Here is a 20,859-nt window from a genome sequence, read left to right on the forward strand (position 1 = left end):
CTCTTTGACATCGGCCACAGCAACTTCTTTCAAGATACATCTCCAAAGGCAAGTGAAACAAAGCAAATATGAACTCTTGGGACTTCATCAAGATAAAAAGCTTCTGCACAGCAAAGGAAACAGTCAACAAAACAAAGAGGCAACCCACAGAATGGGAGAAGATATTTGCAAGTGACACTACAGACAAAGCGCTGATATCCAAGATCTATAAAGAACTTCTCAAACTCAACACCCCAAAAACAAATAATCCAGTCAAAAAATGGACAGAAGACATGAACAGACACTTCTCCAAAGAAGACATACAAATGGCTAACAGACACATGAAAAAATGTTCATTATCATTAGCCACCAGGGAAATTCAAATCAAAACCACGTTGAGATACCACCTTATACCAGTTAGAATGGCAAAAATTGACAAGGCAAGAAACAACGAACGTTGGAGAGGTTGTGGAGAAAGGGGAACCCTCTTACACTGTTGGTGGGAATGCAAGTTGGTACAGCCACTTTGGAAAACTGTGTGGAGCTTCCTCAAAAAAATTAAAAATAGAGCTACCCTATGACCCAGCAATTGTACTCCTCGGTACTTACCCCAAACACACAGATGTAGTGAAAAGAAGGGCCATATGCACCCCAATGTTCATAGCAGCAATGTCCACAATAGCCAAACTGTGGAAAGAGCCGAGAGGCCCTTCAGCAGACGAATGGATAAAGAAGATGTGGTCCATATATACAATGGAATATTACTCAGCCATCAGAAAGGATGAATACCCAACTTTTACATCAACATGAATGGGACTGGAGGAGATTATGCTAAGTGAAATAAGTCAAGCAGAGAAAGTCAATTATCATATGGTTTCACTTATTTGTGGAACATAAGGAATAGCATGGAAGACATTAGGAAGGAAGGGAAAAATGAAGGGGAGGGGGAAATTGGAGGGAGAGATGAACCATGAGAGACTGTGGACTCTGAAACAAACTGAGGGTTTTAGAGGGGAGGGTGGTGGGGGGATGGGTTAGCCCAGTGATGGGTATTAAGGAGGGCACATACTGCATGGGACACTGGGTGTTATATGAAAACAATGAAGCGTGGATCACTACATCAGAAACTAATGATGTACTGTATGGTGACTAACAATATAATAAAATAAAATAAAATATTTTAAAAATTCATTTTCATTCAGTTCAAATATTTTTCCAATTTCCCTCATGATTTCTCCTGTCACCCACAAGTAAAAGGTGTGTTGATTAATGTCCATATATTTGGGTGAGTTTCTCCCAATACGTTTTTGTTATTGTTTTCTAATTTACTTATATTTTGTTCAGAGAACTGTCCTTGTATAATTTTAAACCTCTTAAATTTCTAGAGACTTGCTTCATAGACCAGCATAGTGAATTTTCCATGTGCACTTGAAAAGAATGTGTATTCTGGGGCACCTAGGTGGTTCAGTTGGTTAAGCGACCGGTTAAGTGACTGACTCTCGATTTTAGCTCAGGTCATGACCTCAGGGTCGTGAGATTGAGCCCTGCCTCTGGCTCTACACCAGATGTGGAGCCTGCTTAAGATTCTCTCTCTCTCGGGGCGCCTGGGTGGCTCAGTTGTTAAGTGTCTGCCTTCAGCTCAGGTCATGATCCCGGAGTCCTGGGATCGAGCCCCGCATCGGGCTCCCTGCTCGGCGGGAAGCCTGCTTCTCCCTCTCTCACTCCCCCTGCTTGTGTTCCTTCTCTCACTGTGTCTCTCTCTATCAAATAAATAAAATCTTAAAAAAAAATAAAAAATAAAAAAAAGATTCTCTCTCTCCCCCCCCTCGTCCCCCCCCCCCCCTCTTGTGTGCACATGCTCTCTATCTCTAAAAAAAAAATGTGTTCTGCTACTGTTGGGTGTAATGTTTTATAAATGTCATCACATAAGTCAAGTTGGTTGATACTGCAACTCAAGGCTTCTATATCTTTACTGATTTTTTATCTACTTGTTCCATCAATTAGTGAGAGAGGAGTATTGAAATAATCCACAAATAATGGATTTACATATTTCTCCTTTTATCTGCCAGTTTTTTACTTTATGTTTATTTTATTTTTATATCATGTGCCTATGCAATTAGGGTTGTTATGTTTTCTTGATAAAGTGACCCTTTTTTATCATTATGAAATGTCTCTCTTAATCTCAGTATTTTTTTTTTGTCTTCAGGTCAACTTCCTCCAATGTCAATTTAGCAATTCTACTTTCTTACAATTAGTGTTTATGTAGCTAACATTTACCATCCTAGTATCTTAATCTATATGACTTGCTTAAAGAATGTTTCTTATAGACACCATATGATTACACCTTACTTTTTAAACTGGTTTAATAATCTCTACCTTTAATTGGTGTATTCAGGCTATATAAATTTTTTATAATTATTTTTATAACTGGATCTAATGTGACCATCTTGCTATTGGTTTTCTGTTTGTGTCATCTGCTCTTCATAACTTTTTTTTTTTTCTATTTCTGTGCCTTCTTTGGTTGAATATTTTTTTGAATTTATTTTGTCTTCTCCACTGGCTTACTACTAATACCTCTTTTTAAAAATTGTTTAGTTGTTGCTCTGGGGTTTATAATATACATCCTTAACTTGTTACATTCTGTTTTCAAATAATATAGTATTTAATTTATTACCAGTTCACATAAAATATAAGAACCTATTCTAGATATGCGTACTGAAGTGAATTGGACTATAAGAGCATAAAATCTAGGATTTGTTCTATAGATATTTCAACAGCAAAATTGGAATAAACAAAGCAGGAGTGGCATAATCTAGATGCGGGCTGAATGTAGCTGGTGGGAGTTCATAATTAACTCTCTTTCAACTTTTATATATATTTGAAATCTTTAGGAACATTTCAATGCATTTTTTACAGGCCTAGAAATTTTTATAGGTGATTTCACAAATTTATTTTCAAATGGATACTGAAAATCAAAGAGAAAAAAGGAAAAGAAGGTGAGGGGAAAAAGAGAAAAAGCAGAAGAGGAGAAAAGGCAGGGCCAGAGTGACTTACCTATCAGGTACTATGCTTTTTTGTCAGTGGTAGGAGATTTGAGTTTTATTAATTTGTGCTTTAGCTTGAAGGGAATGTCTTAGTGTGCTGTCAGACTGTTGTACCCCTAAAAATATCCCCAGTGTGGCAGGCCTCTAAATATTTATGGAGCTTTTCTCCCATATTCTGACATGGAGTCACAGTATTTGCCATTTCCTGTTGTCTAGATTGGTTAGCATGCTTCCGTCAAGATGGGGGACCAGTGTGATGTTCTGAGGAGTGTCAAGGTGATGAAATTATTTTCATACTATATTGTGAAGAGAAGAGTTAACATAGCTTTGAAGCAAGATTTTGGATGGATACAGGCATACTTCATTTTCTTTATTGCACTTTGCAGATAACTGCTTTTTTTTTTTTCTTAAATAAATTGGTTTTTGGCAACCCTGCACTGAGCAATTCTGTCAGCACCATTTTTCTAACAGCATTTGGTCACTTCATGTCTTTGTGTCACATTTTGGTAATTCTTATATTATTCTAAACTTTTTCATTATTATATTTGTTATGATGATCTGGGGTCAATGATCTTTGATGTTACTGTTGTAATTGTATTGGGGTGTCATGAATGGTGTCCATTTAAGATGGTGAACTTAATTGATAATGTTTTGTGTTTTCTGACTGCTCCACTGACCAGCCACTCCCCTACCCTTCTCCTCTTCTTGGGTCTTCCTATTCCCTAAGACACAACAATATTGAAATTAGGCTAATTAATAATCCTACAGTGGCCTCTAAGTGTTCAAGTGAAAGGAAGAGTTGCACGTCTCTCATTTTAAATCAAAGCTGGAAATGATTAGGCTTAGTGAGGAAAGCATGTTGAAAGCTGGGACGGACCAAAAGCTAGACCTATTGTGCTGAACAATCAAGTTGTGAATGCAAAGGAAAAGTTCTTAAAGAAAATTAAAAGTGCTACTCCAGTGAACACACAAATGAAATAAAGGAAAACTTAAGCTTTATCTCACTTCTCTTCCTGAATGCTTTCTCCTGCACCATGGAGGAATATTTCAAAGCATGTTTCACATGACTTTTTAGAGAATTCACAGGGGATGACCCCACAGTGGAAACTTGCTCATTAATATACTCCTTGTTGTGCTTCCCAAATAAACTAACTCCACCTAAATCCTGGTCTCAGTATCTGCTTTTTGGAGGACCCAAATTAAGACAATAGGTTAAGACACTATATGTTTGATATAAGGAGGCTAAGTTCTACCCACTAATCTTGATATAATTGACTGACCAGCCCTAATGAACTCAACTAACATAAAATAACAATGCAGATTTTCCTTAAATTACAAGTATTGCAAAAGGTGTGACATCTTGTAAAAATTTACAAGTAAAATAATGTGACTCTAACAAATTAATTTTAAAATATAACACAATCTTAATTTACTGGTAAAAACAGTGAACAATGGCTTATTCAAAAAAATAAATTGGGACAACTGGCTAGCCAATTGGAAAAACCTACGGGGGAGCCTGGGTGGCTCAGTCGTTAAGTGTCTGCCTTTGGCTCAGGTCATGGTTCCAGGGCCCTGGGATTGAGCCCCACATCAGGCTCCCTGCTTGGCCTGCTTCTCCCTCTCCCACTTCCCCTGCATGTGTTCCCTCTCTCGCTGTGTCTCTCTCTGTCAAATAAATAAATAAAATCTTAAAAAAAAAAAAAAGAAAAGAAAAAACATATGGTTGGATTCCTATTTCATTCCTTATAACAAAATAAATTCCAGATTTAAACACTAAAACTGAAGCCAACATAATCACAGAAAATAAAAAGGATTCTCTCAAAGTAGTCTCAAGCAAAAATATAAAGCCCAGTAAATAGAATATTAGATTGATGAATTTGACTATAATCAAATTTAACCTTGTTTTTATAAAAACAATTTCAAAAGAGAATCAATAAATTGGAGCAGTTGCCCTTTGTCTCTATATGGACATATATGCTTAAAACATGTGAATCTTTCTTTGACTTAAACCAGGTTTAATCAGATTGTCTTCTTGGTTCACCATTCCCTGTTTCTATGGTTCCACTAGACAGCCTTTGTTAGACTCTCTTCTCATCTATTCCTGGAGTGCATTAAAGAGATGACCACAAAGTGACAGGAGCTCACAAGTAGAACACCTAATGTTTCACAAGGAAATGCTTTTCCAAAGATAAGATGTTTGACCTCTATTGAGAGAAAAATAGTAGTTTCCCAGGGCAAGGGAGTGGGGGAAGGTGGTAAACAGCATTTTGGGAATGGGAATTGCATGTATAGATGGACAGTCATGACATAGCCAAGTATATTCAAAATAGAAAATAGCCAGAGGATGCAATATGTGCAAAGCATAATGGAAAATGATATCAGAAAGGTTGTTTGACTTAATTTACAAAGAGTGGCATTCAGAAGATCTGGACCATATACAGAAGGTATTTGATTAGACATGTGTTTTCAAGAGGTTTCCAAAAACCCTGAGAATAGACTGAGGAGAAGACAAATTGGGGACAAAAACTGGGCAGTACCAAAGAGAACATTATTAAATACACATATTTTAAAGATTCAGAGTTGAATTTTGAGCAAGAACTGCCCTGAATATTTAAAATATGTGCATTTATAAGCTCCCTTTGGTACTGCCCAGTTTTTGTCCCCAATTTGTCTGAATGGGAAGAAATCAGGGAGGGAGACAAACCATATGAGACTCTTGACTCCGGGAAACAAACTGAGGGTTGGGGAAAGGGAGATGGGTAGGGGGATGGGGTAACTGGGTGATGGAAATTAAAGAGGGCACATGATATGATGGGCACTGGGTGTTATATTCAACTAATGAATCATTGAACATTATATCAAAAACTAATGATGTACTATACCTTGGCTAATTGAATTAAAATTAAAAAAGAGGACTGAAGTATTATTTTTACTTTTCCTAATTAATTTAATGCAATTAATCCATTCAAATTAATTACTTCATTCAAATATTTATTCTGTATTAGACATTGTTCTAGGTATTGGGACACAACAGCAAAACAGATAAAAACAACCTTGACCTCATAGAGATTATATTCTGATATTCAAAGCAAATACTTCACAAGCATACCCAAACTGCCAAATTAAAGCAAAGAGAGCAGACAAGACTGACTAGGAAGCACAGAAGGAACAGGGTCAGGAGGGGTTTTTTTGTTTTTTTTTTTTATGTTATGTTAGTCACCATATGATACATCATTAGTTTTTGATGTACTGTTCCATGATTCATTGTCTTCATATAACACCCAGTGCTCCATGCAATACGTGCCCTCCTTAATACCCATCACTGGGCCTACCCATCCCCCCACCCCCCTCCCCTCTAAAACCCTCAGTTTGTTGTTGTTGTTTTAATTTAATTTTATTATGTTATGTTAGTCACCATACAGTGCATCATTAGTGTCTGATGTAGTGATCCACGCTTCATTCTTTTCATATAACACCCAGTGCTCCATGCAGTACGTGCCCTTCTTAATACCCATCACCGGGCTAACCCATCCCCCTATCCCCCTCCCCTCTAACGCCCTCAGTTTGTCTCTCAGAGTCCATAGTCTCTCATGGTTCATCTCTCCCTCCGATTTCCCCCCCTTCATTTTTCCCTTCCTTCTCCTAATGTCTTCCATGCTATTCCTTATGTTCCACAAATAAGTGAAACCATATGATAATTGACTTTCTCTGCTTGACTTATTTCACTTAGCATAATCTCCTCCAGTCCCATCCATGTTGAATGTAAAAGTTGGGTACTCATCCTTTCTGATGGCTGAGTAATATTCCATTGTATATATGGACCACATCTTCTTTATCCATTCGTCTGCTGAAGGGCATCTCGGCTCTTTCCACAGTTTGGCTATTGCGGACATTGCTGCTATGAACACTGGGGTGCTTATGGCCCTTCTTTTCACTACATCTGTGTGTTTGGGGTAAGTACCAAGGAGTACAATTGCTGGGTCATAGGGTAGCTCTATTTTTAATTTTTTGAGGAACCTCCACACTGTTTTCCAAAGTGGCTGTACCAACTTGCATTCCCACCAACAGTGTAAGAGGGTTCCCCTTTCTCCAAAACCTCTCCAACATTCGTTGTTTCTTGCCTTGTCAATTTTTGCCATTCTAACTGGTATAAGGTGGTATCTCAACGTGGTTTTGATTTGAATTTCCCTGGTGGCTAATGATAATGAACATTTTTTCATGTGTCTGTTAGCCATTTGTATGTCTTCTTTGGCCAAGTGTCTGTTCATGTCTTCTGCCCATTTTTTGACTTGATTGTTTGTTTTTTGGGAGTTTTTATTAAACAAACAATTTGTTTACACTTTAACAAAAGTTCATTTCTTTCTCTTTTGGTTATCAAACAAACCCAAGAGGTTGGGTGGGATAAACATTATTATCATTTCAGATTTCGGAGCAGAATGTTAGAAACATTTGAGTAATTTCTTCTCCTTTTTACATCTCTTTTAATAGCAGTGGGCACTGTCACCACAGGCAATCCCATCCTGCACATAGCCATCTTTTGGGCACTGATGGGATGTCCCATTGCACCACTCTGGAAGGTCACATTTATTGACCTGATGTCTACAGAGTTCCCCTGATGACATGAACTTGACAGTCTGTTTGTTCTGTGTTTATTGGGAAAACATTTCCATGATTCCAAATCCCAATCCCAGTCAAAATCACATAAGTACCCAACTGCTAATAAATGGAACAGCAAGTTCTTAACTGACTGAGCCACCCAGGCACCCCTGGAACAGCAAGTTCTTGTCAACAACAAGAAATACATTCTCTGCACCTTTGAGAGGTTATTTGGAAGTAAATGAAGTCTGGATCCTCAGATGCCTGTCTCCTGCCTTTCCAATGAGTCATATTTGTATTCAAAAACAAAAAAAACAAAAACCCACAAAGAGGACTAATTTGGAGGAAATGGAGCTTTATTTGCTGCTTAAAACAATGAACAGTAGATAGGAAGATGTTACGGATTACTTTGCTTGATGACAATGTTTCTGATGTTTCTGATACGGACAAAAGGGAAGGTCCCTGCATTTTTCTGTATACTGTCAGTAATGTGCTCAGTGTCAGGCATATAGTAACATTTCCATTGCCAAGAGATTAAAACTTATGCATAGGATATTAAATTAGAGGCATTTTCCTAACCTGAAGACTGAGCCTTAGTCTCCTTGGGACCAAAATGTTTTCTAAGGTAAATAAATACAGCAGTTGACAGTAAAAACAAAACAGACAAAATAAGACTCACCACTAGTAGCAAGAAAACTTTCTTGGCAGATGCTGAGCCACTGTCAATACTACCTCCATAGCCTCTGTGCAGGCAAGAAGGTGGGGACCACCCATAGTCACAGTGGCAGTGATGTTTATTATTGCAGACACCCCTCATGTTGCAGGTCTCAGCCAGACAGACCTGTGACAAGAGAGACAAACTGACACACTTCTTGTGTATGCAGATCTTTCCTGGACCACACATGGTGCCATCTTTTACTTCACCAACATCAGGTGTGTCCATTCCTAAATGATAGTCAATACTCCAGCAGGTGACACTGTTGATGTGAGTTTGCTGCAAAGTAGAGTGATCTCTCAGATGGGGAATATCTCTCACATTCTCACACTGAACTCTCCCACAAAGGATATCTGAGGAATTACATTTTAGGTATGTTGTGCCATTTATACCACAGTGGCCAAAACGGTTTCCCAGGGAGTTGATTTCTTTATAGCAGCTCTGAGAGGCACTCTTTGCTCCTTCACCAAAAATCTCCCTGCACTGTTCATCATGGTTATTACATCTCTTTTGATAGCAGTAGGCATTGTCACCACAGGGAATCCCGTCCTGCACATATCCATCTTCTGGACACTGATGGGATGTCCCATTGCACCACTCTGGAAGGTCACATTTATTGACCTGATGTCTACAGAGTTCCCCTGATGGCACGAATTTACAGTCTTTGCAACAAAGCCCAAAAGCACAAGCAGCCCCAGGCCTCAGAGTGCAGTTCAACAGACAACAGGAATCTTGTTCACATTGCTTTATAGATCCACAGTCACATTTCTCTTCTCCTTCAACTATACCATTCCCACAGTGCTTCAACATAAATACTTCTCCTGGACGTGGAATGTTGTGCAGACATGATCCCTGGTTTAAAGTGGTTTTTGTAAAATCTATGTAACTACAATTGGTGAATTTCTCTCCTGGTACTCTGATGGCATTCATGATGCAACCACTTTGCTCACACACACAGAATTCTTCATCATGCCGCATACCCAAAGTATGTCCTAACTCATGGGCCACAGTGAGGGCAAAAAGAGACCAGGGGTCTCCTTGGAAATTATTAACCCCACAATCAATAGGAGGACGACATATTCCTGCAACATAGGCTATACCAAGTACACTTATAAGTGAATTTTTTATGAAAAAATGTGCAACATCATACTGTAGCTGGGAAAGACTGAGTTGTTTCCATTGAGCGAAATCCTCCAGAACCTGTTCTATGCTTATCATTGGGAAAACATTTCCTTGATTCCAAATCTCAATCCCAATCAAAATCACATAAGTACCCAACTGCTGATAAATGGAATCCACTATGTTGACAACAAGAAATACATCTTCCTGCACCATTGAGAAGTTGCTTTGAGAATAAATTAAGAAATTGTGATCTACCACCACAACCAGCTCCAGAAACCATGAGTGGGTCCACCATTTGTCATTAGAATTTTGTTTCAAAGTTGACTTCTTAACCTCTTCAAATTTCAATTGTTGGAGTGCTATCTCCTTCTGTGTTAAGCCACATCTCACAGGTGGGAATTGTGTCTCATTAGTGTTTATCTCATAAACCAAGTGTTCAAATTTGGTAGAGTGCCTGATGGGCTCAATTTCATAAGCAAGGTCATTAATCTGTAGCATTCCTCGAAAACCTCCAGAACAGGTACTGAGGGCAACCATGGACTCAGGGATTCCTTCCACATAACCGTGATAGTAGCAGTCATCAGGAACAAAAGGCTGATCCTGGAGGAGGGCATGCTGGTCTGTGTGTGTGAATACCGGGAGGTGTCTGGAAACCAAGAGCTTCTTGACCCTCATATGGACAACATGTCTCCAGCCCCCAAACTGCAGGCTGTAGGAGAGCCAGCCTGGAGTTTTTGCACTTTTGCCTCTACCAGTCACCTTCATGGGGGTCACCACTTCTGGGGATCTGAGGTATTGGGAGGGCCCAGCCTGAGAGAAGGCAGAAGGGGATAGAGACATTCCAACCCAGAACAGCAGGAGAACAACTCTCATGAACACCTCAGCCTCACCAGCCACCATTATGGAGCTGCCATTACAGAGCCATCTGTCCGGAGAAAAAGCATGAGGCACTGCTGGTCTGGTTGCTCCAAATTGGTCATAGTGTAGAGCTGACCTTTAAGGATCTGTGTCCCGGCAGAGTTGGGCATCAGAACTGCAGTGCTGAAAGTGAAAATAAAAGGGTGGGGAGGTGGTGGGATTGGGTAAGGAAAGTGGGAAAGAATCAAATGGCAAAGAAGTGATTAGTGAATTAAGAAAATGCTTTGGATTTTCTTTCAATAAATGGAGGTGGGAATTTAGAGGGGTATAGATAAGAAAATATTGGCCATATGTTGATAATTGTGAAAGTCAGATGATAGGTACTTGGGTTTTCACTATACAATTATCTCAATCCACGTAGGTGGTATGAAAATCTCCACAATAAAAAGTTAAAGCAAAACTAAATAGACTTCAGAGTAGGGGGCCTCTATATCTCAATTTGTCCAAGACCATGTTGGTTTATGCCTGTTGCCCCTGCATAACTATTGATACTTGCCCTTTTTGACTATCAAAACTGGAGAGATCAAAAACAATCACAGTTATTATGTCAGTTTGCATTGGTCTTATTATTTGCTTTAATCTTTCTTTACCGCAAGTTATTTACTTGTCTCCTGGCTGTATTTGCCTTCATAACTCTACTGGACTGCAAGGTCACTGAGTGCAGCGTTTATGGTTTTAATTCATTTTAGTAGCCCCTATAACACCTAGTATAGTTCTTTATTCAATGAAAAATGAAAAAAAGGTGGGGAGAGTGCTGGAGTACTTGGAATATAGATGAATGCTACTTAAAATGTATTTGTATTTGATTATTATTTTTAGAAGAGGAAAAAGATTCATAAAAAGCTAACATCTTTTAAAAGAATGGGGAGAACAACACAGTTATCTGTAAAAGAATATCGGACAAAAGAAAATGCCTTTTGAAGAGAAACTGAGAATCCATAAAGTTTAAAGGCTTGGGAAGAGGAACTCTCTCTTCTTGGAGCAGAGTCACAGAGTGGCTGGAATTTTAGGATTGCCAGGGAAAATTCCTAATGTTTGCTCAAATATGTTTACCAACAGCTTTTGACAGTGGGTAATTTCTGTACCTGGCATGCATTGTGGCTAGCAACACTCACGCATTTCTATATGCATTAAACAAGTATTTGTGTGTTTGGAGCATATGAAGTACAGGACATTGTGCTAGATACTAGGGATCTAAAATAAAAATAGAGAGCATTAAATAAATTATCAATTTAGTTTTGATAGTTTTTGTTTGAAAAAATTCAGAAATTTGTGGTAGGAGCAAGAATGAGCTTTAAGGGGCCTGTAAGATTTTACTTAATATTTTTAAATGTTTTGTGCCCTTTTGCTGAGGAGAGTATCTGTAGACTTCATGTAGTCTCAACCGAGTGACAAAAATGAGGCTAAGAAGCACTGAGTTTGTGGAAAAACAGACAAGCAATCAGACCATTATAATGTTATCTGAACCAGATTAATCTAAGGCTAATAAAGATTATGATTTAGGGACTCTTAGTATCTAGACCTCCAAAAACCCCTGGGAGGTTTTTAGCAATGCAATTTATGAAAGTCATCAATATAAGAATGTTCAAATTAGCCACTACACAGGAAAATTTGAAATGCCCTGAAATATTATAACTCCTATATAAAAGACTTGATAAAGATTTTCTGAAATTCAATTATTTATGTAATTTGTTACCAGTAACAAGTTGTGAGACTGAATTTTTTCAAGCAAACAGAACAAAACCTGGATTAATTCTGTTGCATACTTTTTCCACTTCTGTATCAAAACTACCATACACTACTGCAGGGGAAAAAAATATCAAAACAATGTGTGTGAAAATCTTAAAAATGCACAATCAGAACTGGAATGGTTTGTCTTGGCTCCCCACCCTAAGAAATGGAGACCAGAAGTCAGCTGATATTTCAGACCCTCCTATGCTTTATTGCTCTTTTCTTCATTCTCTCGGACATTGCATTTACACATCCCTAATATTCTGAGTTTCCTCATTTATGTATAGTGTCAGCTGAAAATACATTCTGATTGCCTTTCAATCACAGAGTTAAATAGTTAAGTAAGTAGGCTTCATCTTTTCCTTTTTAATATACATTATTTAAGTTTATTATTTATTCTAGATTTGCTATGCTGGTAGATAGGGAGGACGTGTTGACCTGAACAATATCCTCAGCCTTAACCTGCCTAGAGAGCTTGGATCCATCTAATGGATAGGCACTTTATTCCAAGGTGCAAGTAGTTCACAAGGGAACAGCAAAGTTCATAGACAAATTCAACTATGTGAAAACTTCCATGGACAAAGATTTCTGAGTTGGGTGAGATCCTAACTTCCAGATTTTCTCTCTGTAGCTTTCTTTGTATGTTTGTTATTTATTATGGAGTGGAAATTGTTGTGGATGGGAGGATGGAAAGTGAGAAGAGCCAATAGAAATAGAGTGTTGTTGAGAAGGCTACTAAGCTCTATAAACCATGTCCTTTTTTTAAAAGATTTTATTTATTTATTTGAGAGAGCGAGTGTAAGAGAGAGCATGAGGGGGAAGAGGGTCAGAGGGAGAAGCAGACCCTTCCCCGCCCCCCCCACCCCCCCCCACTGAGCAGGGAGTCCTATGTGGGACTCGATCCTGAGACTCCAGGATCATGACCTGAGCCGAAGGCAGGGACTCAACCAACTGAGTCACCCAGGCGCCCTATAAACCATGTCCTATCATTAATTTTTTCTTAGAGCTCATCTTGAGAACCTACAACAGTAGGAAAATTCTTCAAAGAATCTTTGAGCCATATTCATTGTCCTCATTATATTATGCCTAGGACCTCAGAGACCCAAACTCCTAATGGAACATCACCCTCCATTACTACCGTGAAGTGGTGTCATTAAAAATCCATATTCTTTAACACTGTTGGAATCCCAAAATAGACAACAGCCCTCCTCTATATGTTTTATCAACTCTTCCTTTCCCTACAGCTATTTCAGATTCCTAAAGACCTCTACCTGTTCATTTCCCCTCTTACCCCATCATGCTATATGCACTGTTTTCCCATCTGTCTGTCACCAATGTCTGACTTGTTAGAGAGTCGTGAAATCAATTTAATGGGTCTGACCTGCAGTTTTTTCTTTAAAGAAATTGAATAAAAAACATCAGAGGACATTCCTAGAAATTCCTTAGCAACTCATACATATGGTGCCAAAATTTGGAGATATTTGTGTATGTGTGGCCACTGGATCACAATATAAAATGGATTTCTTACTCTTCAACACAATAAAAATATATATATCTATAGTGATGCCAAATCTAAAGACAAAATGCTTTCTAGGATTTTCACCATTACAAACCTATTGAACCCAGAGCCATTTCTACCTCTCTTCTATCCCACTCCATATCCCAGTCCGAGTAGAAAAGTGATCCTTCTCCAGATTCAGTTCCATATCACATTTCTTACCTACATGTGGACTGATTCTATTAATGTTCCCTACTTTCAACTCTATTTCATCTGTTCCTTATTGACAGTTAGAGTAACCAACTTGTTCTAGTTTACCCGGGACTGTCCTGGTCTTAAAACTGAAAGCCCCACATCCCAGCAATTCCCTCACTCCAAGGCAAACTGGAACAGTTGGTCACTTTATCTGCAGCATGTTACCCCCAACCCATGCTCAAAAAGGAAGACAAAACAAAAATTATGAAACTTCACATTATCTAAGGTACTACTCTGGGTACCAACTCATGCAGAGAGCCGAACTTTACAGATGACTTACCAAGAGAAGAAACCATTGTTTCCATGGCTTTTTCTTTCTCTTTGGTTTGTACCACACTTACAAATGAACAAAGATTGGTAGTTGACCTCACACAACAAAGGGAGCAGAAGCCCTCCTCCTTTTATCTCTGAGGTGACAAAGTTCTAGATCTAGTTGCTTAGAAACAAGGATCTTTCACTTCAGAAACAATTGGCTGTCAAGGATATCTTGCTCTGGCTCCACTATTTCTATACAACTTCAATATAATTGGAATTGGATAGCCTCCTCAGCTCCATTCTATGTCCTTCTACAGTGTAGCTTCATTTCTGCTTCATAATTTTGCTCATGCTACTGTGTTGGCCTAGACTGTATAATCATTTTTCACAGTGGAACTAAATTATATAGTAACTTTTTAGGTCAAGATCAAATTCAACATTCAGTATCAAATATTTTCTAAATAATCTAGACAACACTAATATACTATAGTTCTCTTTATAATTACCATATTCAATAATTTTATTATAGTTTATAATCTTGCTATCTTATATTGTTTTATATGTAAGTTTTAAAAGTTGTATCTCCTATTAAATTATGTTTTTGAGAAAAATACGCTCAAAATCGTATTTGGCAAAATATATAATCTATAAAATGACTTTAATTATATAAATATTACATAGAATAAAAATTCAATAAAATATTACTGCTAACTCTGAGTAGATTCTATTTTTTTAAATTTTATTATGTTATGTTAGTCACCATACAATACAACATCATTAGTTTTTGATGTAGTGATCCACGATCCATTGTTTTCGTATAACACCCAGTGCTCCATGCAGTACATGCCCTCCTTAATACCCATCACTGGGCTAACCCTTCCCCCCACCCCTCTCCCTTCTAAAACCCTGTTTGTTTCTCAGAGTCCATAGTCTCTCATGGTTCATCTCTCCCTCCAATTTCCCTCCCTTCATTTTTCCCTTCCTTCTCCTAATGTCTTCCATGCTATTCCTTATGTTCCACAAATAAGTGAAACCATATGATAATTGACTTTCTCTGCTTGACTTATTTCACTTAGCATAATCTCCTCCAGTCCCATCCATGTTGATGTAAAAGTTGGGTATTCATCCTTTCTGATGGCTGAGTAATATTCCATTGTATATATGAACCACATCTTCTTTATCCATTCATCTGTTGAAGGGCCTCTCGGCTCTTTCCACAGTTTGGCTATTGCGGACATTGCTGCTATGAACATTGGGGTGCCTATGGCCCTTCTTTTCACCACATCTGTGTGTTTGGGGTAAATACCGAGGAGTGCAATTGCTGGGTCATAGAGTAGCTCTATTTTTAATTTTTTGAGGAACCTCCACACTGTTTTCCAAAGTGGCTGTACCAACTTGCATTCCCACCAACAGTGTAAGAGGGTTCCCCTTTCTCCATAACCTCTCCAACATTTGTTGTTTCTTTCCCTGTCAATTTTTGCCATTTTAACTGGTGTAAGGTGGTATCTCAATGTGGTTTTGATTTGGATTTCCCTGATGGCTAATAATGATGAACATTTTTTCATGTGTCTGTTAGCCATTTGTATGTCTTCTTCCAAGAAGTGTCTTTTCATATCTTCTGCCCATTTTTTGACTTGATTATTTGTTTTTGGAGTGTTGAGTTTGAGAAGTTCTTTATAGATCTTGGATACCAGCCCTTTATCTGTAGTGTCATTTGCAAATATCTTCTCCCATTCTGTGGGTTGCCTCCTTATTTGTATGGAATCAGAAAAGACCCTGAATTGCCAAGGAAATGTTGAAAAAGAAAAACAAAGCTGGGGCATCACGTTACCCGATTTCAAGCTATATTACAAAGCTGTGATCACCAAGACAGCATGGTACTGGCACAAAAACAGACATATAGACCAATGGAACAGAATAGAGAACCCAGATATGGACCCTCAACTCTATGGTCAAATAATCTTTGACAAAGCAGGAAAAAACATGCAATGGAAAAAAGACAGTCTCTTCAATAAATGGTGCTGGGAAAATTGGACAGCCACATGCAGAAGAATGAAACTCAACCATTCTCTAACACCATACACAAAGATAAACTCAAAGTGGATGAAAGACCTCAATGTGAGACAGGAATCCATCAAAATCCTAGAGGAGAACATAGGGAGTAACCTCTGTGACATCGGCCACAGCAACTTCTTTCAAGATACATCTCCAAAAGCTAGTGAAACAAAAGCAAAAATGAACTTTTTTAAGATAAAAAGCTTCTGCTCAGCAAAGGAAACAGTCAACAAAACAATAAGTAGATTCTATTTTAAAAGGATTCTTGGCCAGGGGCATCTGGGTGGCTCAGTCGTTAAGCATCTGCCTTCAGCTCAGGTCATGATCCCAGGGTCCTAGGATCGAGCCCTGCCTCGGGCTCCCTGCTCAGCAGGAAGCCTGCTTCTCCCTCTCCCACTCCCCCTGCTTGTGTTCCCTCTCTCACTGTGTCTCTCTTTGTCAAATAAATAAAATCTCTAAAAAAAAATGATTCTTGGGCGCCTGGGTGGCTCAATCGTTAAGCGTCTGCCTTCGGCTCAGGTCATGATCCCAGGGTCCTGGGATCGAGCCCCGCATCGGGCTCCCTGCTCGGCGGGAAGCCTGCTTCTCCCTCTCCCACTCCCCCTGCCTGTGTTCCCTCTCTCGCTGTTGTCTCTGTCAAATAAATAAATAAAATCTTAAAAAAAAATAAAAGATTCTTGGCCAACGAATCTTGCTAGCTACTTATTTAACTAGTAGCAGAGCTCTATAACTATCAAGTAGAAGCATTTTTAATGACAATCCTTTTCTATTTCCTCTCAGAAAAAGTTTCTTCTATTCATGCTGGATTTCTCAGAAATCTGCTGTAGGAAGGCTGACAATACTGACTCCATCTTTGGCCCTTATCTTGTTCATGTCCCTGCAATAACCTCCCTCTCAGATCTTAGTTCCAGGTCTTGTGTAGGTTAATGTATGCCCTGACCAGAATATGGGAAACATTCTGATCTTTCCCCTAGTGCACAGATGGCACCATTTTAGATAACTGCCCTTTGCTCTATAAAATCTGTGGGTTAAGGTCCTGACTTTGCAGAGAACAGCTGCACAATGCCAGGATTGTTCTTTTTTTTTTTTTAATTCTTTATTTGAATTCAATTTGGTTAACATATAGTGTATTATTTGTTTCAGGGGTAGAATTTAGTGATTCACCATTTGCATATAACACCCAGTGCTCATTACATCAAGTGCCTTTCTTAATGCCCATCACCCAATTACCTCATCCCCCTACTCATCTCCCCTCCAGCAACCCTCAGTTTGTTTCCTAGAGGATTCTTTACTGTCCCTCCTCCACTTTTCTAACATCTGCTTAGGAGGTTCCTTTTCATAAACTGTTTCATTCATTCAGGCAAAACTAGAGACACCGCTGTCTTTTTTTTTTTTTTTTTTTTAGATTTTATATAAATTCAAGTTAGTTCGCATATAGTGTATTATTAGTTTCAGGGGTAGAATTTAGTGATTCATCAGTTGCATACAACACCCAGTGCTCATTACATCAAGTGCCCTCCTTAATGCTCATCATCCAATTACCCCATCCCTCCACCAACCTCCCCTCTAGCAACCCGCAGTTTGTTCCCTATAGTTAAGAGTTTCTTATGGTTTGCCTCCCTCTCTGTGTTCATGTTGTTTTATTTTTTCCTTCCCTTACCCTATGTTCATGTTTTGTTTCTTAAATTCCACATATATATGAAATCATATGGTATTTGTCTCTTTCTAACTGACTTATTTTGCTTAGCATGATACCTTCTAGTTCCATCCACGCCATTGCAAATGGCAAGATTTCATTCTTTTTGATGGCTCAGTAATAATCCACTGTGTGTTTATGTGTGTATAGATGATAGATAGATAGATAGATAGATAGATAGATAGATAGATAAATAGATAGTTAGATGGATATACATCCTCTTTTACCATTCATCAATTGATGGACATCTGGGCTCTTTCCATATTTTGGCTATTGTGGACATTGCTGCTATAAACATTGGGGTGCATGTGTGCCTTCGAATCACTATTTCTGTATCCTTTGGATAAATACCTAGTAGTGCAATTGCTGGGTCATAGGGTAGTTCTATTTTTAACTTTTTTTTTTTTAAGTACAGTCATATCTCTTTTATTTTTCTAATTAATTTTTTTGAATACCCACCCAACTAATTAGGATAAATCCAGAATCTCTCACCTTTGAGGTCGTCTTCACTTCTAAAATTGTCCAAGAACTCTAGGGGCTCAATGCAGTCCTCCGGACTTCAAGAGCAGCTTCCCCACCCAAGCTTTAACGTTAAGCCTCAGGAAGGTCTGTGGAACACCGTTGCGTTTGCTTCTCACTGCCACATAATGTCAATGTTGGAATGGGTTCCGCACAGTAAAACAGTCGATGCTGGTCTCCCGCAGTGATGACGCCAAGATTCCTGCAAAGGTTTGCTTGATTCTTTAGCAGGTAGTCCTATTTCCTCCAGGACAAGGAAGCCTGCCAAGTTTCAGTTCCTAGTGCTCAATCCAACTGTCAATGGAGTTGTGAGAGTTTCCTATAAATTCTAGATATCAGAGGTTGGTTGGTTGGTTGGTTTTTTAATACTTTTTATTTTATTTTATTATGTTATGTTAGTCACCATACAGTACATCATTAGTTTCTGATGTGGTGATCCATGATCCATTGTTCTCGTATAACACCCAGTGCTCCATGCAGTACGTGCCCTCCTTAATACCCATCACTGGGCTAACCCATCCTCCCTCCCCCCTCCCCTCTAAAACCTTGTTTGTTTCTCAGAGTCCATAGTCTCTCATGGTTCATCTCTCCCTCCAATCCCCCCCCCCATTTTTCCCTTCCTTCTCCTAATGTCCTCCATGCTATTCCTTATGTTCCACAAATAAGTGAAACCATATGATAATTGACATTCTCTGCTTGACTTATTTCACTTAGCATAATCTCCTCCAGTCCCATCCATGTTGATGTAAAAGTTGGGTATTCATCCTTTCTGATGGCTGAGTAATATTCCATTGTATATATGAACCACATCTTCTTTATCCATTCATCTGTTGAAGGGCCTCTCGGCTCTTTCCACAGTTTGGCTATTGCGGACATTGCTGCTATGAACATTGGGGTGCATATGGCCCTTCTTTTGAAGAGACTGTCTTTTTTCCATTGCATGTTTTTTCCTGCTTTGTCAGAGATTATTTGACCATAGAGTTGAGGCTCCATATCTGGGTTCTCTATTTTTAACTTCTTAAAAAAAAATTTAAATTCAGTTAGTCAACATATAGTACATCATTAGTTTTTGGTGTAGTGTTCAATGATTCATTAGTTGTATATAACACCAAGTGCTCATCACATCACATGCCCTCCTTAATGTCCATCACCCGGTTAACCCATCCCCCCTCCTTTCCACAACCCTCAGTTTGTTTCCTGGAGTCAAGAGTCTCTCATGGTTTGTCTCCCTTTCTGATTTCTTCCCATTCAGTTTTCCCTCCCTTCCCCTATGATCCTCTGCACTATTACTTATATTTCACATATGAGTGAAACCATATAATTGTCTTTCTCTGCTTGACTTATTTCACTTAGCATAATCCTCTCCAGTTCCATCCACATCAATGTAAATGGTAGGTATTCATCCTTTCTGATGGCTGAGTAATATTCCATTGTATATATGAACCACATCTTCTTTATCCATTCATCTGTTGAAGGACATCTCAGCTCATTCCACAGTTTAGCTATTGTGGACATTGCTGCTATGAACATTGGGGTGCAGGTGCCCCTTCTCTTCATTATATCTGTGTGTTTGGGGTAAATACCGAGGAGTGCAATTGCTGGGTCATAGGGTAGCTCTATTTTTAATTTTTTGAGGAACCTCCACACTGTTTTCCAAAGTGGCTGTACCAACTTGCATTCCCACCAACAGCGTAAGAGGGTTCCCCTTTCTCCATATCCTTGCCAACATTTGTTGTTCCTTATCTTGTTAATTTTAGCCATTTGAACTGGTGTGGTATCTCATTGTAGTTTTGATTTGTTTGTCCCTGATGACAAGTTATGTGGAGCATTTTTTCATGTCTGCTAGCCATTTGTATGTCTTCTTTGGAGAAGTGTCTGTTCATGTCTTCTGCCCATTTCTTGACTGGATTATTTGCTTTTTGGGTGTTGAGTTTGATGAGTTCTTTATAGATCTTGGATACCAGCCCTTTATCTGTTATGTCACTTGCAAATATCATCTGTCATTACCTTTTAGTTTTGTTGACTGTTTCTCATGCTGTGCAGAAGCTTTTTAAATTGATGAAATCCCAATAGTTCATTTTTGCTTTTGTTTCCCTTGTCTTTAGAGACGTGTCTTGCAAGAAGTTGCTGTGGCTAAGGTCAAAGAGGTTACTGCCTGTGTTCCCTTCTAGGATTTTGTGGATTCCTGTCTCCCATTGAGGTCTTTCATCCATTTTGAGTTTATCTTTGTGTATGGTGTAAGAGAATGGTCCAGGTTCATTCTTCTGCATGTGGCTGTCCAATTTTCCCAGCACCATTTATTGAAGAGACTGTCTTTTTTCCATTGGATATTCTTTCCTGCTTTGTCGAAGATTAGTTGTCCATAGAGTTTAACTTTTTTTAAGATTTATTTATTTTATTTTAGAAAGAATGTGAGTGGGAGGAGGGGCAGAGAGGAATCTTCAAGCAGACTCCCCACTGAGCATGGAGCCTGATG

At 38.8% G+C, this 20,859-nt stretch overlaps 1 protein-coding gene across 1 annotated transcript; it reads right to left on the reverse strand.

Moving 5' to 3' along the window:
* Positions 1–7,751: 7,751 nt before the first annotated feature.
* On the reverse strand, positions 7,752–10,637 carry ADAM21 (ADAM metallopeptidase domain 21). Its single transcript, XM_034992450.1, has one exon. The coding sequence runs from the start codon at positions 10,354–10,356 to the stop codon at positions 8,194–8,196; it is 2,163 nt and encodes a 720-aa protein (XP_034848341.1). The 5' UTR covers positions 10,357–10,637; the 3' UTR covers positions 7,752–8,193.
* Positions 10,638–20,859: the final 10,222 nt, after the last annotated feature.

This window comes from Mirounga leonina, unplaced genomic scaffold, assembly GCF_011800145.1.
Source record: "Mirounga leonina isolate KUSES-001 unplaced genomic scaffold, KU_Mleo_1.0 Mir_82, whole genome shotgun sequence".
Lineage (NCBI taxonomy): Eukaryota > Metazoa > Chordata > Mammalia > Carnivora > Phocidae > Mirounga > Mirounga leonina.

Coding starts and splice junctions, on each gene's coding strand:
- ADAM21 (XM_034992450.1), bottom strand. CDS start 10,356: ATGGTGGCTGGTGAGGCTGAGGTGTTCATGAGAGTTGTTCTCCTGCTG.